Below are 23,806 nucleotides of genomic sequence, written 5' to 3' on the forward strand. Positions count from 1 at the left end.
GGGCCTGAAGGGAGTGAGGGGTCTGGAGCGGGCTATAGCTGACCGAGTCACCTTGAGGCAGTGCTAGTTGGTAGGATGCCAGAAGGGACAGCCTGTTAACTTGGTCAGGAGTCCTGGAGAGGGTCTGCGCTAGGCTGACCAAGACAGGTAGACGCCCCAAGTACTGCATGGCAGAGCCAGCCAGAGTACCTAGCCATTCCAGACACTCACCGTAGGGAGCACAGACTGGGAGGAAGGAGTCACAGCAGACACTGAGAGAGTGAGCCTAGCCTGAGGTAGTGCAACACTGAGTCACACCTAGATAAGGTACACATGTGGTGGTGCATCTGAGCTAATCTTTATTGTACCGGTGTGGTGGCTGCCCCGCAGAGTGGAGCCTCATGTACGACAACTGTTATGAGAGAGTGGAGGAGCCGCGTGGCGCGGAGAACGTAAAATGGCGGACAGAGGCTGATGGGGAGGGCACCCGTGGCGTGCAACCCACTGAAGAGCAGACTGTCGCCGAGTTGTCATTGACCAGGCTGCTCTGGAGCGGAGCGAAGGCTATGGCTGCCCCGTTTTTATCCTGTATGGGACAGCGAGGGGCCACCCTTGAAGAGTGTGAAGAAATTGTTATAATTGGGGGAGAACCCCGTGAGGAGAGCGAACGAATGGACTTTTTGGGCGCAAAAACCAACCAAAATGGCGATTCCCGCTTGCTAGGGAAACTGCATGGGCCAGGCGCCGAAAAAATGGCTGCTGCAGGACTTGCACAGAGCTGGCCGGGAATGGCGCGAACAGCAGAGCCCCGCCCTGATGGGGGGCATGGCGCGAAAGCTATGGCTGCGCCGGAATGGACAGTGACTAATTCAGCCCCTGTGCTGAGTCAACCGTTGAGTCTATGGGACCCTCCCCTGATTTCTACCAGGGGGAGTGACTTTCAACTATGGCCTGTGGGAATGCACCCACTGGGCCCAGGGACTGATATCCAGACGGCGCCACTACAAAAAGTAGTTCCGGCCGCGGAGGTGATTTACAAAAAAGAAGGGTACCTTGCACAACAAGCTGCTGCAAGGAGAAGGCGGGAACTAGCCGCGGGAAAAGACTCCAGCTCTGAGGAGGAAACTGGCGCGAAAACGCAGACCGCGCCCACCAGGATTGTATTAAGGCCACTGAGGTGGAGGTGTACTATTGTGATCGAGTTGTCTGAGGGAGGAGCTGGGTGTGAGCTTCCTGTCCCACAGTTGCGAGCTGGTGAACAGGAGAGACCACTGTGCAAAGTGTCTCCCGTAACCAGCACAACAAAGAGCGAGATGGACATTGGGGTATATCCCTATTTATTGCCAGGAGGCTCCCTGGTAGTCAAGGCGGGAGCGGACACAGCCATGCTGACGGCTGAAGCCCCGCGTGCGGCCTGCACCGAACCAGTTGATCCCGGAGAATGGGGATCGCTCCTAATGACCAGAACGGAGCCTGAAGAGAGAGGGGTCTACAACCGCGGTGAGAACCCGGAACCTCACCGTCGGTCCCCTGCGGCAGTGCCACTCCCCGAGTCGGAGTTCGGCTCCTCGAAAGAGGAACAACCGATCCTAACGACGGTGGTGATGCGCCTACCGGCGGACCACTACAGCGGTGCTGGAAAAGAACCGGCACTTACCTGTGTCGCGGCGGAGCGGAGTCTCGTGTCGCCGGTGCAGAACCAACCCGAGAGGCGGAGTCCCACGGCCGTGGTGACTTACAGCGCGGAAGGAGGAGAAGATTCCATCCCGAGCCGACGGAGCGGTGAGATACATCCTTACCCTCCCCAGGCGCCGGTGGTGGCAACGGCGGAGGAAGGCCTAGCCCAGGCCCGAGCGGAGCGGAGAGCAGACCCATCACTTCCGGCGGCGGATGTCGTTGTGGAGGAAGAGATCCCGCTTGGGGATCCATCGCAAGATGGCGGAGTATCCGGTTCCGGTGATGACGTCACTTCCGGCGGAGGTAGCGGAACGACCAGAGAGAGAACCACAACGCCTCGGCGATCGGGCAGTGCTTCCCGATCACCTGTGTCAACACAGAGCTGGCAGGCTGCGCGGAGAGCTGAGACGGGTGAGGCCCAACCAGCGGCACGTCCGCACAATGATACGGGACTATCCGAAGGCAGAGAGCGGGTCGGAACCCCGCGGGTGCCCATTCCCTGTCCCTATGCCCAACCCCACGCCCTAGCTAATGCCCCTGTCCCAGTCACCTGTTCCCGGGGATCATCATCCAGTTTGGGGGTGTCGGAAGGATCTTTGGGGGTTGGTGAGAACCGGACTGGGGAAAGACTGAGCAGTTTTGATTCCGGGGAGGGCTCAAGGGAAGGAGGACAATTGGGACAGGTATCTAAGTCCCGGTGGGTGCCGGAAGAGGAGGATATACCTTCTGGTGAGGCCCCGAAACACGAGAGGTGGTCCAGGCCCCATTCTGCAGGGACTTCCGGGGTATGCTCCTGGGGGAATACAGAGGAGGGGGACTCACTAGAGCGGGGGCCTGGGATATTATCTGACCCCGTGGACACAGACGAGCCCCTGTCATGGGTGTTGCCAGGGAGGGCAGGGAACGCAGAGCTGACTAGGAGCAGCCGGGCCGAGAGGGCTATTATAGCTAAGTACAAAGCGCCCCACAGGTTGGAGTACCTGTATGTCCCTGAACCCCTCATGGAAGGAGAAATTGAGTTTAAAATGGGTTCCACTGGTGAGGATAGGGGATATGGCACTGATGAGGAGGCAGGATCAGGGGAGAAAGATTGGGATCCTGGCGGGTTACATGAGAAGTGTCGCACAGAGGGTTACAGCATTGCTGCTTTAAGCCCCGTGGACCATGCTGTGCGCAAGCCACCGTAAGAGGGTATGGTAGTACCACTAATGGATACTCCATAAGGGAGTAACCCTGGTTGTTATACATCTATGTTAGGATGTATCTGTAATGTTTATGATGGAGATATGTACTGTATTCATTTGTACTGCATTATGAGAAAATTTGTGTGATGTTAATTATGTTTTGTGTTGCAGTGCTTCCTGGAAAGAGGTATGCAAATTTAGGTCCCAGCGAGGGCGATGGGATTCACCAGGGGGAGAATGTAGCGGTCATGTAAAATGCCTACAGTCATCTCTCCTGCTGGCAGTAAGGCCTGGTAAGTGTGGGCATGCCAGCAGTAATTATGGAGGTTTCCCCTCACACCCTGGTGGGGTGCTCTGTGTATGGCTGGGACTGGTCACATGCTCTGACTCCATGGTTAGTGATGTCAGAGATGTGTCAGCCTCAGAAGCTTACATAAGGCACAGCACTGTGTCTAAAAGTTAGTTGCTGGAAAGTTGCTGGGAAGTTAGTTGTTCTGCTGAGAAAGGAGTTCCAGCTCTTGTCAGAGCTGAGGAAGGAGTTCAAGTTCTATCAGAGTGTCAGTTATGTTATAGTAACTCCATGGGAGGCTGTGTCCAGGGACCTGGCACAGGACAGTGATTCCTGCGGGAATAAGTGAATCCCTGATCTAGGTGACATACCTAACTAAAGGGAGCACTGGCGAGATGAGTGGCTGAAGATACTCCTTGTGGAGGGCAGTTGCCCTGCCGTGTCAATAAAGATGAGTTCAGCCAGAAACCCTCTCGTGTATCTATCAAGAATGAGTGTACAGAGAGGAGCACCACGGAGGAGTTCCTCGCCAGGATCATCCCCATGCAGACGCAGGGACCCTGGTGAGGTGGAGGCGCTGCACTGGAACTAGGTGAGACTCAGCACACTACCTCAGCTGCCTGTCTGACGGGTTCTCCCCACACACCATCATGCGGGAGACTCAGGAGTCCTGTAGCCAGCAGGTGCACCATCAGGCATATTCACACTGTAATGGGGTCCGGTTAGACCACAGGGGCCAATGTGAGATTGGGTGGGTCAGGCCGGGCCAGAAACACCGTTACATATATATACTGTATATACATAGTTAAAAACGACGTTTCTATCATTTCTCCTTCTCCCTTCAAAGCTGCACATATTAACCCTTTGTATATGTGACAGTTTATATTATATCCCCATCTCCCTTCTCTACTCTAAAATGTATATATTAACCCTCACCTCTGGAATGCCCTTCCCCTCAATACCCAACTAGCACCCTCTCTATCCACCTTTAAGACCCACCTTAAGACACACTTGCTTAAAGAAACATATGAATAGCACTGGATAATCATGGACACATGATACATAAAGCTTGGCCCCCTGCAGACGCACTTACTAGAACTCCCTCCTACTGTCTCTGTACGTTCTCCCTACCTACCAATTAGACTGTAAGCTCCTCGGAGCAGGGACTCCTCTTCCTTAATGTTACTTTTATGTCTGAAGCACTTCTTCCCATGATCTGTTATTTATATTATCTGTTATTTATATTATTTGTTATTTATATGATATGTATTACTACTGTGAAGCGCTTTGCACATTTATGGCGCTATATAAATAAAGACATACAATACATCCCTTTATATATGTGACTATCATAGCTCCTTCTCTCTTCTCTCCTCTCAGCTGTACATATTTACCCTTTATGTATGTGACAATGTCTCTCATAGCCCCCTCTCCTCTAAGCTGTCAATATTAACCCTTTATATCTGTGACCGTTTCTATCATATCTCCCTCTCCCTTCTAGTCTCCAAGCCAGCAGTTCTGAACCTTTTTCAGTCAACGTTCCCCCTGATCTCAGCATGAGACTTCACGTACCCCTTGGTCTCAGAGTGACACTTCATGTACCCCCCCCCCCCTTTCAACAGGGACTTCAGTTTTTTTTTGTCAAACAACGTGTGATCGGCATTATAAAAACGTCAACATACTCATACAAGATTGCTGGGGATGCCTTTAACTATCTGCCTTCCTGGCCAGGTGTACCTAAGTGATTAGTTCACTTTTTGCCTATGGTTGGGATTTCAACCCCATATGTACATATAACCCCCTCCCAGGAACGCTGCTGGGCAATTTTAATCTTTTTACAGTGTGAATTCCCCTCCCCCCCGCCCCACACATATTATTTTATGTTATGTATTAAAGTTATATATATATATATATATATATATATATATATATATATATATATAATACTGAGTTAAGTTATGGTGAGTAAAAAAAGTGACAAAAACCCTCCACAGGAAAGCAAATATGCAAATATAGCTGTATGCTCATCTGCATGTCTTAGGCAGGTCTGCAACCCCACCTTTCCCCATTATCACCCAGCATACAGCACTTCCACTGCAGCAAGGGATTCTGGGAAATGACATGCAAATGAGCACACAGTGTCACTTTTTGGTTATTGAGGCAAAAAGTGACACTGTGTGCTCATTTGCATGTCATTTCCCAGAATCCCTTGCTGCAGTGGAAGTGCTGTATGCTGGGTGATAATGGGGAAAGGTGGGGTTGCAGACCTGCCTAAGACATGCAGATGAGCATGCAGCTATATTTGCATATATATATATATATATATATATACACTCCAATGTATATACTTGCTGTAATTGTCATAGATTAGATTGTTGTGATTGCTGTTCATACTATTGTGTTTATCATGTGTTTCTATTTCTATCTTCATGTATAACATTCCAGCTGTGTCATATTTCTATGTGTAGTTTATATACATATATCAATATTATATTCATGCCCAGCAGTCTATGCTGATAATCGGTGTACCCATATTATTATTAGTTACAAATATGTATATCGGCCATGTGAAGGGTTAATAGGATTGACTATTTAAGTAGTGGGACTAGCCCCTCCTCTTTCATATACCCCTGAAGAAGCGCCGTCGGTTGCGAAATGCGTAGGGTCAAAGGTCACATCGCCCATACGTAGCAGATGCCTGGATGTCCGTCTTCTGGACAAACATACAAACGCCAGATACTCGGCTTTGTTCCTCAACTCATACTTGTTGGGAACCCCACCAGGAAACGTACTTGCGCAGACGAGTCCGAGACGCCCACTCTGTCTGTCAGCAGCTCACGAGAACCCTTTTGCAGCGGACGCTCGGTCTCAAGACATTAATACGTCATCCGACGGTGACACCAGCAGCCACCGCGAGAGACTGGAGCAGACGCCAGTAGCCGCAAGAGACCAGAGCAAACAACACCAGCCGCGAGTGATCAGAGCAGACACCAGTAGCCGCGAGAGACTAGAGCGGACACCTGCAGTATTCTGGCACGCCCCACATGCTACTTGCCTGTATTATACCTACTTGTCGTAAGTAGGATTCCAATTTTACTTGGAGATGACCAACCTGTAATCCGATTTGTTCGAATTTCATCTATCGTGTTGTTTTTAATAAATGTATATCTTTTTCACTTAGCAGTCCTTATCAGTCTAGCACAATTCTGCTTGCCATTTTCCCATCACTCAGTCTATAGCTTAAATATTTATAGTAGATATTTGGTTCAAGATAAATGTCTTAGTCATTCAGCATTACACTATGTATGTCTTTTTCTGCCTTTCTCCACATGTCCTGATCTTCAACGGATCCCACCACCTGCGGAGCTTGCTGGATCCAGGACACTGGTTTCTATGCATATGGATCACCTTATGGTTTGAATTGGTTCCTTATCACTTATTTATAGTGGTCATATAACCACACCCTACAGAGGTGACGCCCCAGACATCTTTTTCCCACCTGTACTTTATCAGATTTGGTTGAACAGAGGACCTTTTTCTGGCAGCCACTGCCTTATATAACTTTTGTTGAATTGCACATCATTGTTTGCATTTGCAGAAACCACGTTGTTTTGTATATATTTGTATTTGTATTGCTATATCTATATACATTTATACTATCTCCAGGTACACCTCCCTTCGTGGCAGTGCTGTACACTTATCTTTTTCATCATGTATTAAAAGTTACGTTTTAGGACTCTTTTCACTATCACTTCATTCTTATCTAGACTATGTCTCACTAGATTACATTGCATTTGGCCCATTTGAGGGCATTTCTGAAAATAGGCACTTTTCTTTCTCTAGTCAAGTGTTTGTCACCATAAAAGCAGATGTACTGTATAGTGTGACCTGTGTGGAGCCGCCACCGGTGCGAGGTTGAGGCGTACGGAGTAGGGAGAAAGAGCAGTAATCTGGTTTCTGAGCGCATGCGTGTTTTACAGCAAATTTCAAATGGTCAAGACTTTTTTTTAGGCTCTGTCAACCTGCGTTCGACAATGCATGAAATATATCTCACGTACCCCCTGATGAGGCTTCACGTAGCCCCTGAGGGCACATGTACCCCTGGTTCAGCCCCGCTGCTCTAAACTGAACATGTTAAGGCTTTTCTGTCTTCCCTGATCAGTCTTATGTTGTTGATCATGCACCATCTTACTATAAATACCGCAGCCCGTCCGTTGCTTTAGGTGTTTTATAAATGCATTAGCCACATTTTACAAGGACATCGTTTGGAGAGCACTGAGCACATAACGACATTGGAATAAGCACAAATACGGTATATCTTTAGGAGACCTTTTATCTTCTATGTTTCCCACTGCAGATTTTCATTTCAATACCGAAGAGTCTTTCTGATCTAAAACACACTGCTATTAAAATATACTTTCTTGCCTAGCTTGGCTAATCTATGTGGGCTGCTTTAATGGAACTGTTATTCTGCTAAGTAACTATGCTTATGCGTAGAGCTAAAAGATGCACTTTTCCATGCAATGTTAAAAACCAGCAAATATCTTGAAAGCCTGCCCGCGTTGTAAGGCACCCAGTTGAAATATACATTATAAATAAAGCTTGTACAGAAGAGGATTACTGCCCTACATAGCGTGCATTAAGATTAGAATCCCCGATATAAAACTCTCCTGGAACACAGGCTAGCAAGAAGAGACAGGGGAGACGTTTTCTCATAATCAGCCATCCCGCAAGTCCTAGTAAATCCAAAGTCCTCCCAGCTGATGAATGTACATTTTAGTATCAGACATTTATTAAGTATCTAGCTGTGAGGCTGCCAGCAGATTTACTGAGTGATAAACATTTTCTTCCTGTAAAGATTTTTAATCAGCACCAGCGCGTGGCCTAAATAATGAGAAGGCCGGGCCTGTGTTTGGCCTGATTAATGAGGAAGGCCAAGCCCCTGAGCCGGCTGCGATGTGCAACGCATCCTTATGTGCTAGGCTGAATATCTTATTGGTGCTATCTACGTGTATTTATCTGAGAATGGAAACATAAGCCACTAATTAAGATCCTTTCATGTTTATTCATGGTACCAATTTTTTTTTTTACCATTGCATATACTGATGTGCCTGTGTTACAATCACAGTTTAATTCCTAAACTTTTAAGTAAAAGCTGTAGATGTTTATATCCCAAACCAAAACCATAACTTGAACCCTTGCCAGATTGGCCGTTGCTGTGTCGGAAGCCCATGACTTGTGACCTCTGTTGCTGACCGAAGAGCAAATAACATGAACTTATTCCCATTGTAACACTAGTAAGCCCACAGCCAAAGCACAGGGCATAACATCCCCCCCCCCTAACCTCCCACCCAAATAACCATAGCCAAACCACATAAATGCCACAGAACTTAGTCTGGCACCTAAGAAACCGAGTCCTCCAAGGCAGGGCTATTTAAAAACCCGTAGACTAGCCTAAGCCCTCCACTAAACAAATCTCCTCCTACAGCACGTCCTGCAAACCCATGTTGAAAATGTCTGTACCCATACCTGAACCGTGAATTCTGTCCTGCCTGAACAAGCCCTCTTCTTGTCCTTCTAAGTCAATATGCCGGACAACCAAACCACCAACGCCTCTAACAAAGTGGTACATGGTCTTGTTTAGCCCTCCCCTGTACCACTCCACTGCAGACCCCCCTGTTCAGCCCCTGGGTGTTTTCCCTCCAGTTCACCTGCAGAGTAGGGGATCTCCCCCACCAGTGCAACTGTGGGGATCTTCAGCACACCAATGACATCACAGCGGTCCAGGAGAGCAGGAGAGGATTAATACCTCACCAAGGAGGAGGCCACCCAAAGCCAGTTTGAAATTTGGGACCAGTGGGACTTAATGCACTGAAAAGAGCCAGAATAAAAGTCATGAACAAACTTGCTTTGAAACCAGAAAAAAAACATTGAAGAGGACACTACCAACAACTCCCACATAATGACTGGCTGCCTACCAACCCCAAGTGCCTGCACTCTCATCCATCCTATCATTCTCTTAACTATAAATATCTTTGTGATGTCCTCTCAGCTCATAATCTTGAACATGAATGATAAGCCCGCTAAGAATTTGACAATGGCAAAAAAGCCACCTACCACCACAGGCCCCACTTTAAGCCATGTAAGTAGCACCTCAGCCCCCTGTCCAGACCCAGAATTTAACCACATGAGCCCAATGGAGGAGGGTGGAGGAAGGCGGGCCCGTGGTCATTTTGCCCCTCTACTGAAGCCTCCAGATCTCACTAGAAGTTCAGTTACTAGAGCAGGTGTTCAAGACACTAATGAAACACTGATGCAAATAAAATAGTCACTATACCAGGGACTTAAGAAATGTAGGCTTTTTTAGGGGGGGCGCTTGCATTGTTTTTACAACAGAACTTGTTGGTTTGTTTGATACCTTAAAATAAGTAACTTCCCACAATCAGAATTATTGGCTGTATTATCCAGTGTTTCATTCCCACTCACGACCCCATACAAAGGAAGCCGGCAGCAGAAAGAGAAAGTTTCCCCTTTCCGTACACCCTTCCTCCGCCCACCTGCTCCTAAAACCGATTAGCAGAATGACAACAAAGGCTTTCTGAACTCCGTCCAAAACTTTCCCGGTTATAACTTAATGCTTTTATACTGATGCCATTTCAAATATCCCAAGTGCCAAGGTTGACTCTTAATTTTCAATGTTGTTAACCCAAAGACAATCTTTGCAATGCGTCTTTGAAAGTTCTTTGTGCCCAAAAAGGAAATTAAATGTATTCTCTTGTATGCTACCCCCCCCCCCCCTCCTCACATTTTGGATTTAATACCAATGATATGTATTTAATCTGTGTCTAATCCAAACTCTGCCGCTACCTAGTGATTACATTCATCCAACCAGCAGCTGTTGCAAAAGGTATTGTGGTCAATTGTCTTTTAAGATGTCAAAGGCAAGAACATTGGAATTATATTTACAGAAGGTAAATATTTTATACGGGTCCCTTAAAAGGCGGCTCATGGGCAGAGGGATGTCCGAAGGTCTCACAGTTTGGTACTCTCTCTGCTGTATTTATGCAAAATATATTCTCGGAGACAAACACTCCAGGTGAAGAGTGGCAAATGCTGAAAAATGTCGAGAGCATCAAAAGTCTACAATTTGCCAGTTTCCCAAACTTGTGCAAAAGTTTCACACGTCTCTGTGTATGGGTGACAGCTGGAAAACTGACACTTTGGGAGTCATCAGACAAGCTTTGAAAATGGCCGAGTGTAAATTGTGTTTTATGCAGATGTTCTCCTAAATAACTGCTATGTGCTTCTTTTGCAATCTACGACCAGACCCACAGAGCTCCATAAACTCAGGGCTCATAACGGTCCATTATCAAAATCATTAAGGGACATTGGTTTCCCGGAGGATAACGCAAATCCACAAAGCTAATTGTACGCAAAAAAAAAGAAAAGTCTGTTAGTCCTCTCATTAGCAAAGGGTTAATGCCATGAAGTTAGCACTGCTTTGCGTTTGCTTCAAATAACCTGGCGTCAAGCCTGTCTTACCCAGAGGTGGCATTACTCCCATGCAGACCCCCGAATAGGTGTTTAATTAAAGTTAGAAAGAGAAGACCAGAGAGAGAGAGAGAACCCAGCAAGTAATATGTTAGTTAAATCAGACCTAACTGTGCTCTTACACTCATCCAGAGCCTGTAAAAGACCTATGTCAGCATCTCGATGTGAGTAACGGCAAGTTTAGCTAGGACCTAACTAATGTAACGTTAAATCCATTCGTTATACTTGAACGGGAGCTCGGTGAATGTGTTATTGGTGGCAACACTTATTTAGCATCTCATTAGCACTAATGTCCGTTATAGTTAACGCAATGCCCTGTTTGACCAAAAACAGCTCTTAGCACTGCTTTATTGAGTTTTGAAGATACCCGTTAGCACTTAATGCATTAACTTAAATTAGTACATCATTAGGTCAATAATGAAGCATATATATATATATACATGTATATGTCTACACACACACTAGCTGAACTCGGCGTAACATACGCCGATCTAGCAGATCTTAAAGGTTGTTATTGAAACATTACTCTTTGTTTTCACCCCTCCCTGTTATCCCTGTCTCTTATCCCTTCTTCACCACCTTACTCTCTCCTCCATCATGCCCTGCTTATCTTTGTACTCTCTCCTCCCTTCTGTTTGCACTCCCTGCCTAAGTCTACGGCCCCAGTCCTCCCTGCCGCACGCGCGCCTGGCGGCATGGTGGCGCGTGCAGAGACTACAGCCACTATCAGTGGTCTGTAGGGAAGGGGCCATGTCGGGGGGGTGCAGCCATGATGGGGCATATCTGTCCCGGTGGTTCAGCCAATGACGGCGAACCTGCTGGGTGACGTCATGGCCGCGCCCCCCATCACATGCCCCCGTCTTTCCCCCTGCAGCTCAACGCAGACTGGGGATCTCAGCGGCACGCGCCGCCAGCCTGGAAGGTGCGTGTGCAGCGCCGACACCAGGACCTCAGCCTTAAGTGTGTTTCAATGCAAGAAGGTCTGGGCATAAATGTTGGCATGTTTTAATAAAAAAATCAGAATTAAACAGAGTGTTTTGTTATCAGATACGTGAATTCTCTTCTACTCCAGTGACCTCTCTGGGACAGGACCTTTGACATATGGTCACGTACTGTATAGGGATTTCTGTTTATTTTATCCTTTTATTTTAAGAAACTGTTCTGCATTTATTATAAGTGTATGTTCTTGTAATAATCACTTTATCATTTCTGTAATCTAAAGCACTGTATTTTCATATATTAAAACAATCTTTAATAAGTGATGCTTTGGGCTCTGAATGAACTGTTGCATGCCCTGGAGAGAGTATTTACATTTTCGTACACATTTTGCTACAACAGATTTTTGTGTGTTAAGTGCATTGTTTTTTTCTTTAATAAACAGGGACCTGAGACCCTGGCAAATATATATAATTACATATTTTAACATATTTATTTGGTGGTGGAAGCAGATAGATATGATTGCAAATCGAGTAAGGGGTTAATATGAACTCACTGAAAATACCTTGCGCAGGAGAAAGGCGAGTTGGCTAGAGTAGCCGTGTGTATTAACCCTGGTTCCATATCTAAGTCACGTGCTCACAAGTGTGCTGTCAGGCGGTATATAGGGACGGAGTGAGGGGAGATATTGTTAATTCGAGTGAACTTTGCAGAAGGTGAAAGGTTTGCCAGCTAGGTAGCTGTGTATTAACGTTTATCCCATATGCAGGTCACGTGCTCACAGGTGTGCTGTGCGTACGTGACAGACCCCATAGTTAGTCCGGACAGAATGTGGCAGTGTTCTGTAGGATGGGTAGTTTTCAGGAGGTGAGACTGTTCTCTTTGTTCACCTTGCAGGTCTCTGATCGATGTGACTATGTCTTTGTGAATGGGAAGGAAATGAAAGGAAAAGTGAATGCCATTGTTCATTTCACTTACCAGCATTTGAAAGCCTCGCTAGAGATGACCGTCTGGGTCCCTCGGCTCCCTCTGCAGATAGACGTGTCTGATACTGAATTAAATCAGATCAAAGGTTGGAGGGTCCCAATTATGTCCAACAAGAGGTACAGTATTGTATTTTCCTGTTTTCAACTTCAGTGACTCGCTCCACATTTGATACTTTCACTGTATGAGGTTTTGTTTGACTAAAAATGACTTTTATCTGACATTGTGAGATTTCTTCCTAATCGGGCCTATCCAGGGGTACATCTAAAAGGGGTTTTAGAGAAATAGTTCATGTTTGGGGAGAAGCGCAATATTACCCAGTGTCTTTGTAGACCTCAAAAGTTTATTTTCTGGAAAAGCAAACATATACTGTATGTGTGTGTATGTATATAGATATATATAGATGTAGCCATGCATAACAATGTCTACAGTCATCTCTCCTGCTGGCAGTAAAAATCTGGTAAGTTACAGGAATGCCAGCAGTAATCATGGAGGTTTGCCCTCACACCCTGGTGAGGTGCCCTATGTATGGATGGGAGTGGCTACATGCTCTGAGTCCCTAGTTAGTGACATCAGAGATGTGCCTGCTTCCTGAGGTATATAAGGCACTGCACTGCCTAAAGTTAGTGCGTGTGGTTGCTGCGGGTTGGGGTTCAAGGTGACGGTGAAGCAGCAAGTTCAACGGTGCCCACTAGTGCAGTAACTAGTGGCACCATTCTATATCAAGTCAGAGAAGGCCAACTGTGTCCAGGGACCTGCCACAGGGGTGATCTCCCTGTGGGGAGAGGGAATCCCACTCCATTGGGAGGGCATACCTTTTAAAGGGAATCACGGAACAATGTCCGGCTGAGACAATGGCTGTGACGGGCGACTGGCCCTTATCACTATGCACAATAAAAATGGCTTGCTCAACGAGAACCCCATGATGTGAGTCTGCAATTACTCTCCTGGCGCCCTCACCACCAAGAAGGAGTTCCTCATCAGGACCATCTACCTGCATATGCTTAGATCCTGATGAGGTGGAGGCGCTGCACGTAATGTAAGTAGGACTCGCACCCACTACCTCATCTACCTGTCTGCCTTGACATCCCCCAATACCATCAAGCGGGAGACTCAGGAGTCCTGTTGCCTACAGGTGCACCATAGACACGAACATGTAACGGGGCTGGATAGACTACAGGGGCCAAAGTGAGATTGGGTGGGTCAGACCAGACACGAACAGGCGTTACAGTTGGAGGCGCTGCTGAGATACCTGTCAACAGGATAGGCTTTTGCTAGGCTCACCAGGAACGGGAAGAGTGTCTGCTGCCACTTTGTGTAGCGTGGGAAGGAGCCAGGGGTAGTCAAGGGAGGCCGCGGAAGACACGGAAGGCATAGACGCCCTGGGATTCTTAGGTCTGGAGCCGGGTTATAGCTGTCCGAGTCCCTTGAGGTAGTGCTAGTGGTAGGAGGCCTTAAAGGGATAAACTGGTAACTTAGAGCAGGAATCCTGGAGAGGGTCTGCGCTAGACTAGCAACAGTAGGTAGACGCCAAAGTATTGCATGGACAAACCAGAGTATTCTAGTCCATTCCAGACCACTTGACGCAGGGAGCACAGGCTGGGAGGAAGGAGATACAGCAGACACAGAAAGAGTGAGCCTAGCCTGAGGTAGTGCAAACACGAGTCAGATCTACATTAGGTACACAAGGTGGTGCACAAGGCATTTTTATTGTATCGGTGTGGCAGCTGCCCCGCAGAGTGGAGCTCCATGTACAATAATTCAAGACACAGTAATCGAACGGCGCCCGCCTGAATGGAAAATCCGCGCGGTGTGGAAGCTCAAATATGACTGACGGAGGCCGAGGGAGAGAACGAATATGTTGTGATGTGTGAGGAAGAGGAGCCAGCTACAGAGGAGACTTTTGTGAGCCTGTTGTGGAATGGTGTGAAAACAGTGGTGGTGCCGTGTATGGCCTGCTTCGAACCTTGGAGAACTGACCCTGGGGATAGTGAAGGGGACAGTATCGTGAAATGGGAGGCACGTAATGGACTTCCTTGTTATTTAACAAACAAACAATCGAATGCTACCTCAAAAATGAATCCGAGTGACAGTGCAATCCAAAATGGCGGGTCCCGCGTCCCTGGGAAACAACCGCGTGGGCCAGTTGCAGAGAATATTGCAAAAGCTCAATCTGCAGAGAGTTGGCCAGGAGTGGCGCCAACGGAGAGACCCCGCCCCGTTGGGGGGTATGGCGCGAAAGCTGGAGCCGCGCCCACATGGACTGTGACTAGTTCCGCCCCTGTGCTGGGCCAGCCTACAAGTCTACGAGATATCCCCCAAGTTTCAACCAGGGGGAGTGGTTTCCTGTCTTGGCGGATGCGGATGGAGAAAGCTGGAGGAAGGGTTGGCGACCCAGCCCATGCCCTTCAGTTGCGAGGAACCAGCAAGCCGTACAGACCACTAGTGCGAGCACCTCCATTGGTGACTATGGCTTGCAAACAAGAACAAGGGCCTTTGATAACTACTCATCCCTACTCGGCTCCAGGAGGCTTCCTGATCCTCTGAGTAGAGGGCGTAGAGACAGTAGCATGCCTATGCCTGCAGTGTCGACTGCCGGGCGGAGCGGTGAGCTCCACTGCACGATGCGCCTAGTGTGGCCTACAATATTTATGGCCCATGCCCACATTTGTGCCAATTCAGGCAGTAGAGGCGGCGGAAGATGCCGCTATGCTGGCTGCGGAACTTCCTGGTGCGCTATGGAGGGAGGCTACGAGTCCCGGTGAACAGGGACCAGCTCCGGCCATCAAAACAGAGCCGACCGAGAAAACCGGTCACCGACGCGGTGATAAGAGGGGGCCGCGCCGCAAATCACCAGGCGGAATGCCCCGGCCAAATGCCAAATTGGAGTCCTTGGACGAGGAGTCCCTCAGCATTATTGCCGTTACGACCCGACCGCCGGCGTACCATAGCAGCAGTACAAGTAAAAGAGTGCCACTTACTGGTGTCGGCGAAGAACGGAGACGAGTGTCGCCCATACCACGGCGAAGTCCCACGGCCGTGGTGACCAGCGGATCTGATGGCGGCAGGTCCACTCCAACGCACCGGAGTGGTAAGCAGAGTCCATGCTTGCCCCGGGCTTCCAAGGTGGGGGCGGAGGAAGGAAAGGGCCAGGCCCAGGCGGCGCCATAATGGAAAAAGGCGTTGCCGGATATCGTGGTGGATGAAGAGGTCCCAACCCATGATGGCAGCGGAACACATGCGTGCCCGGACATCACTTCCGGTGGAGTGGCGAAAGAGATGATCGTGCCCGTCGCTCGAGCAGTGGAGGTCGGACGCCCAAGTCCAAGAAGAGCGGGCGATCAACGCAGCGATCGAGGAGTCGTGAGACCGGAGAGACGGGGAGTCCCTGCAGCGGAACCCGACCAGGTAGCAGAGAAGAGCGGGTCCTAGCCCCGTGGATACCGACTGTGCGGCCCTATCCTCAAACCCCAGTCCTAGCTAGACCCCAGGCCCTAGTTAAAGTTCCAGCCCCATTCATTTTCCATTTTGGGTCATCTTCTAGTTTAGGGATGTCAGGGGAGTCACGGGTCGCTTCCGATGAACGGACTGGGAGCCTGGACTATGGGACCTCTGATGATGGGTCAGTGGGAGGAGGGAGGATTACACGACAGGTGTCGGTGTCCAGTGACTGTCCCAGTAATGTGAGCGATACTATGGGGAGCCAGAAAAAGGGTTCGGACAATCAAGTACCGTCCGAGTGTACGTCGTGCATATCTTCCGGAGGTGGGCCAGAAGAGGGAGAGCTAGAGGAAGTATCATTAGAGGAAGTCAGGGAAACCCGATGGTGGGCTCTCTTATTTGAAGGATATGTGCCCTGGCTTGATTAAACCCGGTTCATCATAGATCGGGAGGGGGTGATAGATCATTGGTGGGCTAAATGGGAGTTTACGGAGGAGGATCATCTCAGGGAAATCCAGGATAGATGGTTTAGGATTGGGCGTGGATTTATAGAACCCCGGGGTCCAGATGGGTTGTATGATCCGGTGGATCCCGATGAACCCCTGTCATGGGTGTTGCCAGGAGAATGGGCAGTGCTAAGCTGACAAGGGCCTGCCGAGCAGAACGGGCCATTATAGCTAAATATAAACGTACTCATGGGCTAGAATATCCATATGTTCCCGAACCCCTCATGCAGGAGATAGAGGATCGCCGGGATGGGTGGGTCAGGGAGGATATTGAGTACTACATGGTGGCCAAGGGAGGTGCCATTACGGGGCCCCAAGCAGAGGAACGAATATCCCAGTTAATGCGAGTCTGGAGTATTGGGCGCAGCATCTATATGCATAAGGTGGTGTATAGAGGGGAGCGTGGCTTGCCTAGGGAGTATAGTGTAACAGTGACCGACATGGCGGGCAGAGAATAAAGATCCAGATCCTCGGCACTATTATTAGGGAGCCAGCAACTGAGGTCTGGGAAAAAAAATCTTGAGCGCCCCTACTGGTCAGTGAGCGCTGTGTTATATTTCTAATTTTGGATGAAAAGCATTGTTATGACTTTTGATGTGTGTTCCTTTTGCAGTGTTTCCTGGAGAAAGGTACACCAAATTTAGGTCCCAGCCGGGACGGTGGGGATTCACCAGGGGGAGTATGTAGCCATGCATAACAATGTCTTCAGTCATCTCTCCTGCTGGCAGTAAAAACCTGGTAAGTTACAGGAATGCCAGCAGTAATCATGGAGGTTTGTCCTCACACCCTGGTGAGGTGCCCTATGTATGGATGGGAGTGGCTACATGCTCTGAGTCCCTAGTTAGTGACATCAGAGATGTGCCTGCTTCCTGAGGTATATAAGACACTGCACTGCCTAAAGTTAGTGCGTGTGGTTGCTGCGGGTTGAGGTTCAAGGTGACGGTGAAGCAGCAAGTTCAACGGTGCCCACTAGTGCAGTAACTAGTGGCACCATTCTATATCAAGTCAGAGAAGGCCACCTGTGTCCAGGGACCTGCCACAGGGGTGATCTCCCTGCGGGGAGAGGGAATCCCACTCCATTGGGAGGGCGTACCTTTTAAAGGAAATCACGGAACAATGTGCGGCTGAGACAATGACTGTGAGGGGCGGCTGGCCCTTATCACCACGCAAAATAAAAATGGCTTGCTCAACGAGAACCCCATGGTGTGAGTTTGCAATTACTCTCCTGGGGCCCTCACCACCAAGAAGGAGTTCCTCATCAGGACCATCTACCTGCATACGCATAGATCCTGATGAGGTGGAGGCGCTGCACGTGCTGTAAGTAGGACTAGCACCCACTACCTCAGCTACCTGTCTGCCTTGACATCCCCCAATACCATCTAGCGGGAGACTCAGGAGTCCTGTTGCCTACAGGTGCACCACAGACACGAACATGTAACGGGGCTGGATAGTCCACAGGGGCCAAAGTGAGATTGGGTGGGTCAGACCAGACACGAACAGGCGTTACATAGATATATAGATATATATAGATATTATTTTATTTATATAGTGCCGGCAGTGTATGCAGCACTTTACAACATTACAATACAGGGATAATAAAGTACAAACAGTGGTGATGAGAGCAACCACTAAATAAGAACATAAGGCAAAGGGTGTCCCTGCCCCAAAGAGCTTACAATCTATGTGACGGGAGCTATTTAGCAGTCTTCCAGAACTAAACCAAATGTAAAAGTATTGCGACGCGCCGCCATGCGAATAAACGGAGAGAGGGCGACTCGCGTTGAAAAAAATGTATTGAATCATGTAAAACGGAGGTCGGAAAAATAAACCACTCTAGTTTCGGAACTACACTACACTTTACTAGGGTATCACTACTGCTATATGAAGGTGCTTCTTGACGGTGTGCTTTGTAGCTGCAGCATTATTTTCTGCGATCCGGTAATGTTTTTTTTTTTTTTTAGTCTTGCCATAATGTTGATGTTCTAGTCCCTAAAGTTCCATGGGAAACATCTTCGTTACTTCATCATTATAATCATACTATTTTTACTGGGTCATTGAATAAATATTCTAATTAGCAGCAGACACATAAGAATTCAGCTGAATGCCCCCGTTGTTTTATTGATGGGCATAGTCAATCTACACTGCAACCATTTCAATACCTCATTCCCCTAATGAATGAGTAGCAGGTTTTTATTTATTTATTTATTTTACTCTAAGGATTAACCCCTTGTGATTCTTTGCATTGTGTTTGTGGCTCCATGTGCCCAATGTATTACTATATAGCATGTGTTTGGCCTTCTAGCAATGTAATACGTTGTAACAATGGGACGTTTCCTGAATCTTCTTCCAGACCAGCCAGAGACAGTGACGATGAAGATGATGATGACAGGAAGGGAAGAGGTTGCACTCTCCAGTATCAGCACGCCATACTGCGAGTCCTCACCCAGTTCATAGCCGAGCCCTCTGACATTGTTGGTCAGCTGACTTACTTGCTCGGATCCGACTGGCAAGTCGACATCACAGACTTAGTTAGGGAATTTATCCAGGTGGACAAGCCCAGAGTGGTGAAGCTTCAAGGCCAGATTCTGATTGGGCAAGAGGTTGGCATGACAACGTTACAGGTAAATACATCAGAACTTTCTGCTGATACGTACAATCCCATAAAAGCAGGAAGAGCCCAGATCTTATTAATAGGAATCCGGACCGTGTTTAAAACAATACACAAATGTTTACATAAAAATTACTTGGATGTCTTGATTTTATTTATTAATTCATATTCCGTAATCTGTACCACAACGATAATATATATTTTTTATATAGCACAGGGCTGTATGTAGCATGTTGCAGGTACCATGAGTCTTCCGCTTAGAGTTTACAATCTACTTTTCACGGTGCCTTAGCCCTTTCAGTGCCAGAGGGTCGTGCTACCTCCATGGCCATCTGGCCTTCCGGATCAAGTGACCGCTCTTCGGAGCGATCACATGATCAGTTCTGGGTTCCGGCTGTCAGGCTAGGTGTGATGACCTTTCCCCCCACCCACCCTTCAGTGTGGTACGCGATCACGTACAGACCCTAAAAAGCGAGCAATGGCCAATGACATACAGTGTACATAAGGGCCTCTGGGGCGGCACTTTTCTTGACATACAGCATACGTCATTAGGGCACTGAGGGGGTTAAACACAAGGGGACAAAGTGACTTCCACAAGATCACACGGAGAGCTGACCCTTTCAATCTATGTTCATCTGCTTCAAAGGCATTGTCCTCACCACTGAGCTACTCACTCAGCCCACATGTGATGCAGAGGTTTACACAAAGCTTCCGTAGTCGTGCAGTTATGGGAAATAAAAATAGTGCAGAAGTTCACGTTAATGTGATCGAATAGAGCTGCATGAATCAACCAGATAATACAGCAGCACTGTAGGTTTAATCCAGATTCACTTCATAAAAAAATTACAGGAATACTTTCCAGTTTGCGAGTTTCTCAATAAATTTGCACGGACATTCACAAAATAACCAGCACAACACCGCACGCGTCTAGTTACAGGGCTCAGTTCACAGTCTGGTTTCTCACTCTTCTTATTGCCGTTCAGATTTTATCCCCACTTTCGGACTCCATTCTAGCAGAGAAAACCATGATGGTCATAGACGAGAAGGTGACGATCACAGATCTGGGCATTCAAGTGGTGACCGGCCTGTCACTGTCGCTCCAGCTCAGCACAGGAAGCAACAAGGCGATCTATGCAACGACCATTGCACAAGAACACTTTCATTCTCCAAAGCAGGTACGCTTCACATGAGCATAAGGTCATTACGACCTTCCAAGGAAGTCATTGACTTAACTGCATTCACTGTGTAGCAAGTGACCTCGGTAATTGAACGGAATGACACTTTGAGAGTGCACATGTTATGCTGGTGTGTTTGTATACTGCATACCTCACAACACAATAGCAGGCAAAAAAACAACCTAAACAAAAAAATGTTGGTAAATAAAACGTGGGTTTGGTAAGGTAGAGTCACTTTGAGATTTGACGGAAGGGAGCAATAGCCCTGGTCCTCTGCTCTATAGAAACAAAGTATCCAAACATACTGAAACATTATGTGATAGTCCATGGTCCATGGTGCATGTTCCGTGTTATTAAACCCTTCAGTTCTGTTATATCTGCAGCATCACATACAATTGAAATTAAGGATCTTAGAAAATAAAAAGAGCCCTTCATATAGTCCTTACATGACGTGAACACACATTAACCAAACTTCTACAAGAGTGAAGACCAACTTATTGGGGCGTTGCGAGTGAAAGAAAACAAATGTTGATCAACTCCTTATCAATCTTTTTTGCTATATCACTTCTGAAATGAACTTCTGCTTTCCCGCAGACGTTATTAAAGCAAACGGAAGCCGATTTCTTAGCGCAGAACAAACCCGTTGCTTTAGGAGAGTGTTCGTGACTACGATACCTGAAGGCTAGATACTTTATCATTTCTTAAATGAATGCATTTTAGAAATGTGCAATTCTCTTTCATTGAAATACACAACGGCGATAAATTAAGCCAGTGTCTAGTAATGTCTTCTGACAGTCAGTTTATTATTTTGCTGTTAAATTTGAATCCATATCGCTCAAGGGACCCATCATCTTTTTAGCACCACCGAGAAAAAAAAACACATTTTATTACCAAGAATTTTAAACCACTGTTTTTATGTCTCAGATAGGAATTTGTGTCCTTCACCTCCTAGTAGTTTACAATTTATTGCAGTATAAAATGTTCTTCCTAAAAAACATTTTCTTCTTTGTATCGGTTGATGTTTGTTGAGCTTTCTGTGTTTGTTTTTTGCACACAGGAAGTTCAGATCAGTTGCTGGATCCAGTTTAGCGACGGCTCCGTGATCCCCCTGGATGTTTACGATCCTAAGGACTTCACTTTAAGCGTTACATCTTTTGATGAGAACGTTTTCTCTGTTTTGCAAGACTCCAAATCTAAATGGCCGGTCTTTTCGGCCACAGCCAAAGGGCAGGGGGGCCTGGTCAAAGTGGAACTGATGATAAGCGAGTTATGCCAGAAATCGAAACGAAAGAGTGTTCTTATTGTAGGCGTTGGAAACATTAAAGTTAAGTTTGGCCAGAATGATGGGAATAGCAGCAGTAGTGTCAACCATGGAGACCGTTCAGAGAACCATGCTATTAATAGAAGGCAGAAGACTGTACTAGGAGGAACCAGGCCAGATAGTGCATTCTTTGGTACGTCTTCTATGGATAGAGACGTTCAGACCATGAATAAAGCAACTACTGACAGAGCCCAACTAAATAAGAAAGGAGAACGAGAGAGCCTTTTGGATGATGAAAGCCACCTACCAAATGTACCAATGGATTTTACCAGTTTCCCTGCACAGGTTGACCTGCCAAGTAGCAACGGAGATATGGAGGAAAATGATCTTGTGCAAAATGCCAGAGGCTTAAGTGATTTAGAAATTGGAATGTATGCTTTGCTGGGTGTCTTCTGCCTGGCCATACTCGTTTTCCTTATCAATTGTGTAACATTTGCATTAAAGTATAGGCACAAACAAGTTCCTGTGGATGAGCAGGAGAGTATGACGCACTCGCACGACTGGGTTGGGCTCACTACCCGGACAGAGCTTTTGGAAAATAGTATTAACTTCTCATCTCAGCAGGATGAGTGCATTGTAGCTGTAGACAGAGGGATGAATATCGAAGAGAGTAAATATCTTCTCAATGCCAATCATCCCAAAACTGTAAATGGACAGGTGTACAGGTGTGCAGAGACTTCCTTCAGTGAAGGGAAAGAACAGAGGAGTGAGCCTTCAGCCTCACCTACCTCCAAACGGAAACGGGTCAAATTCACCACGTTTACAACCATCCCGTGCGAGGATGGCTGTCCTGTTGTCAACCCTATTTTAATTAACAATGAGGATGATATTAAGTGGGTGTGTCAAGGTATAGACATGGGGGAATGCAAGGAGCTCAGGAACTATATGGAGAGGTTACATGAAAATGTCTAACAAGATTTCAAGAACGTTCTTTGGTTACATTTTATTACCTGGTTACACAAAAAGTGAATTCTCTTTGGTTACTGGATGTTGTGACCAGTATTCTGGTACGAATACACAGAGAGCAGAGGACAGTTATTACATTTAAGAAAACATGGAATGACCAATAAATGCACAAGGTAAACTTTTTTTTATGAACTGTCGCAGGCTGTAAAGAAAGCACCGGAGAACGAGTTGTGGTATTTCATACAAGGTCATGCATTGCCTACAATATCTGATGCTGCAGAGTGTATGACGAGGTAAACGCAACAATTACAAAGCGGGACAGTGTTTGTTCAGGTTCATTTAGAACAACCACGTGAGACCTTATGATGAAATCCACTGACGGGATAATACAGAACCAGGCTCTTCCCGGCCCTCTGAGTTGCATTCTCCAAAGGCACCAACATTGGGTTGACGGAAACAAATACGTTTACATCCTACAATATGAGAGTACTGTACAGTTAATATAATAATTGTAAAATGTGTGTGAATGCAGAGTCTTCAAAGAACGAGGTCTTTTTTTTAATGCATTGTACAGTTATGCTGCCTGGGTCGTTCTAGTTATGATTGATGCTTTCCCCCACCCCTTGAGAGCTTTTAATCTACTCTGCTGCCATTTTCTTGGCATGGCCAAAAAAATGTTCTTGGTTTAATCTGTTCGCTGCCAGAGGGGGCGTGGCAATGTATGGCAGACCCATCTGTCGGTGAAAGGGTTAAAGCACCAACAAATACAGTGGCCAGACCAAGATCCCCGTGTCAAAAAGTCATGAGCATTTCCAGGAAATGTACCCATCATTACCCTTTGTATTTGAATCGCCTGCAAACCAGGGGGTGGGCAGCTCCGGCCCTCAAGGACCACCACCAGGTCAGGTTTTGAGGATATCCCTGCTTCAGCACAGGTGGTGCAGTCTTCCACTGAGCCACCTGTGCTGAAGCAGGGATATCGTCAAAACCTAACCTGTTGGTGGCCCTGGAGGACTACAGTTTTCCACCCCGGGCACACGCCCTTCTCTGGTTTCACTCCATATACAGTTATTTGTCATGTAACATGCAACTGACGTTATTTGGTCTAAGAAGAAAGGAAAGTGTTAATCAATGTGTGACGTTGCACTTTATTTTGGCTATTTAACATTGTATTCCATTTGTGAAAGCCATCTGGCGGTTTTGCAAGAGTCCGTGCCATTACCAAAGAAAATATCCAGCCGGTCCCATT

The 23,806-nt window shown here is 47.1% G+C and overlaps 1 protein-coding gene across 1 annotated transcript in view; it reads left to right on the top strand.

Annotated features, from left to right (window-relative positions):
• The window catches only part of TMEM132D (transmembrane protein 132D), a 341,293-nt gene extending 317,790 nt beyond the window's left edge, over nt 1–23,503 (top strand). Inside the window, exons 6-9 of the mRNA XM_075568700.1 lie at nt 12,514–12,719; nt 18,898–19,168; nt 20,139–20,330; nt 21,388–23,503. Of these exons, the coding sequence (XP_075424815.1) occupies nt 12,514–12,719; nt 18,898–19,168; nt 20,139–20,330; nt 21,388–22,563 (1,845 nt within the window). The 3' untranslated portion in view covers nt 22,564–23,503. The remainder of the gene's footprint in view (nt 1–12,513; nt 12,720–18,897; nt 19,169–20,138; nt 20,331–21,387) is intronic.
• The last annotated feature ends 303 nt before the right edge of the window (nt 23,504–23,806 follow it).

Source organism: Ascaphus truei, chromosome 13 (genome assembly GCF_040206685.1).
Source record: "Ascaphus truei isolate aAscTru1 chromosome 13, aAscTru1.hap1, whole genome shotgun sequence".
Taxonomy (NCBI): Eukaryota; Metazoa; Chordata; class Amphibia; order Anura; family Ascaphidae; genus Ascaphus; species Ascaphus truei.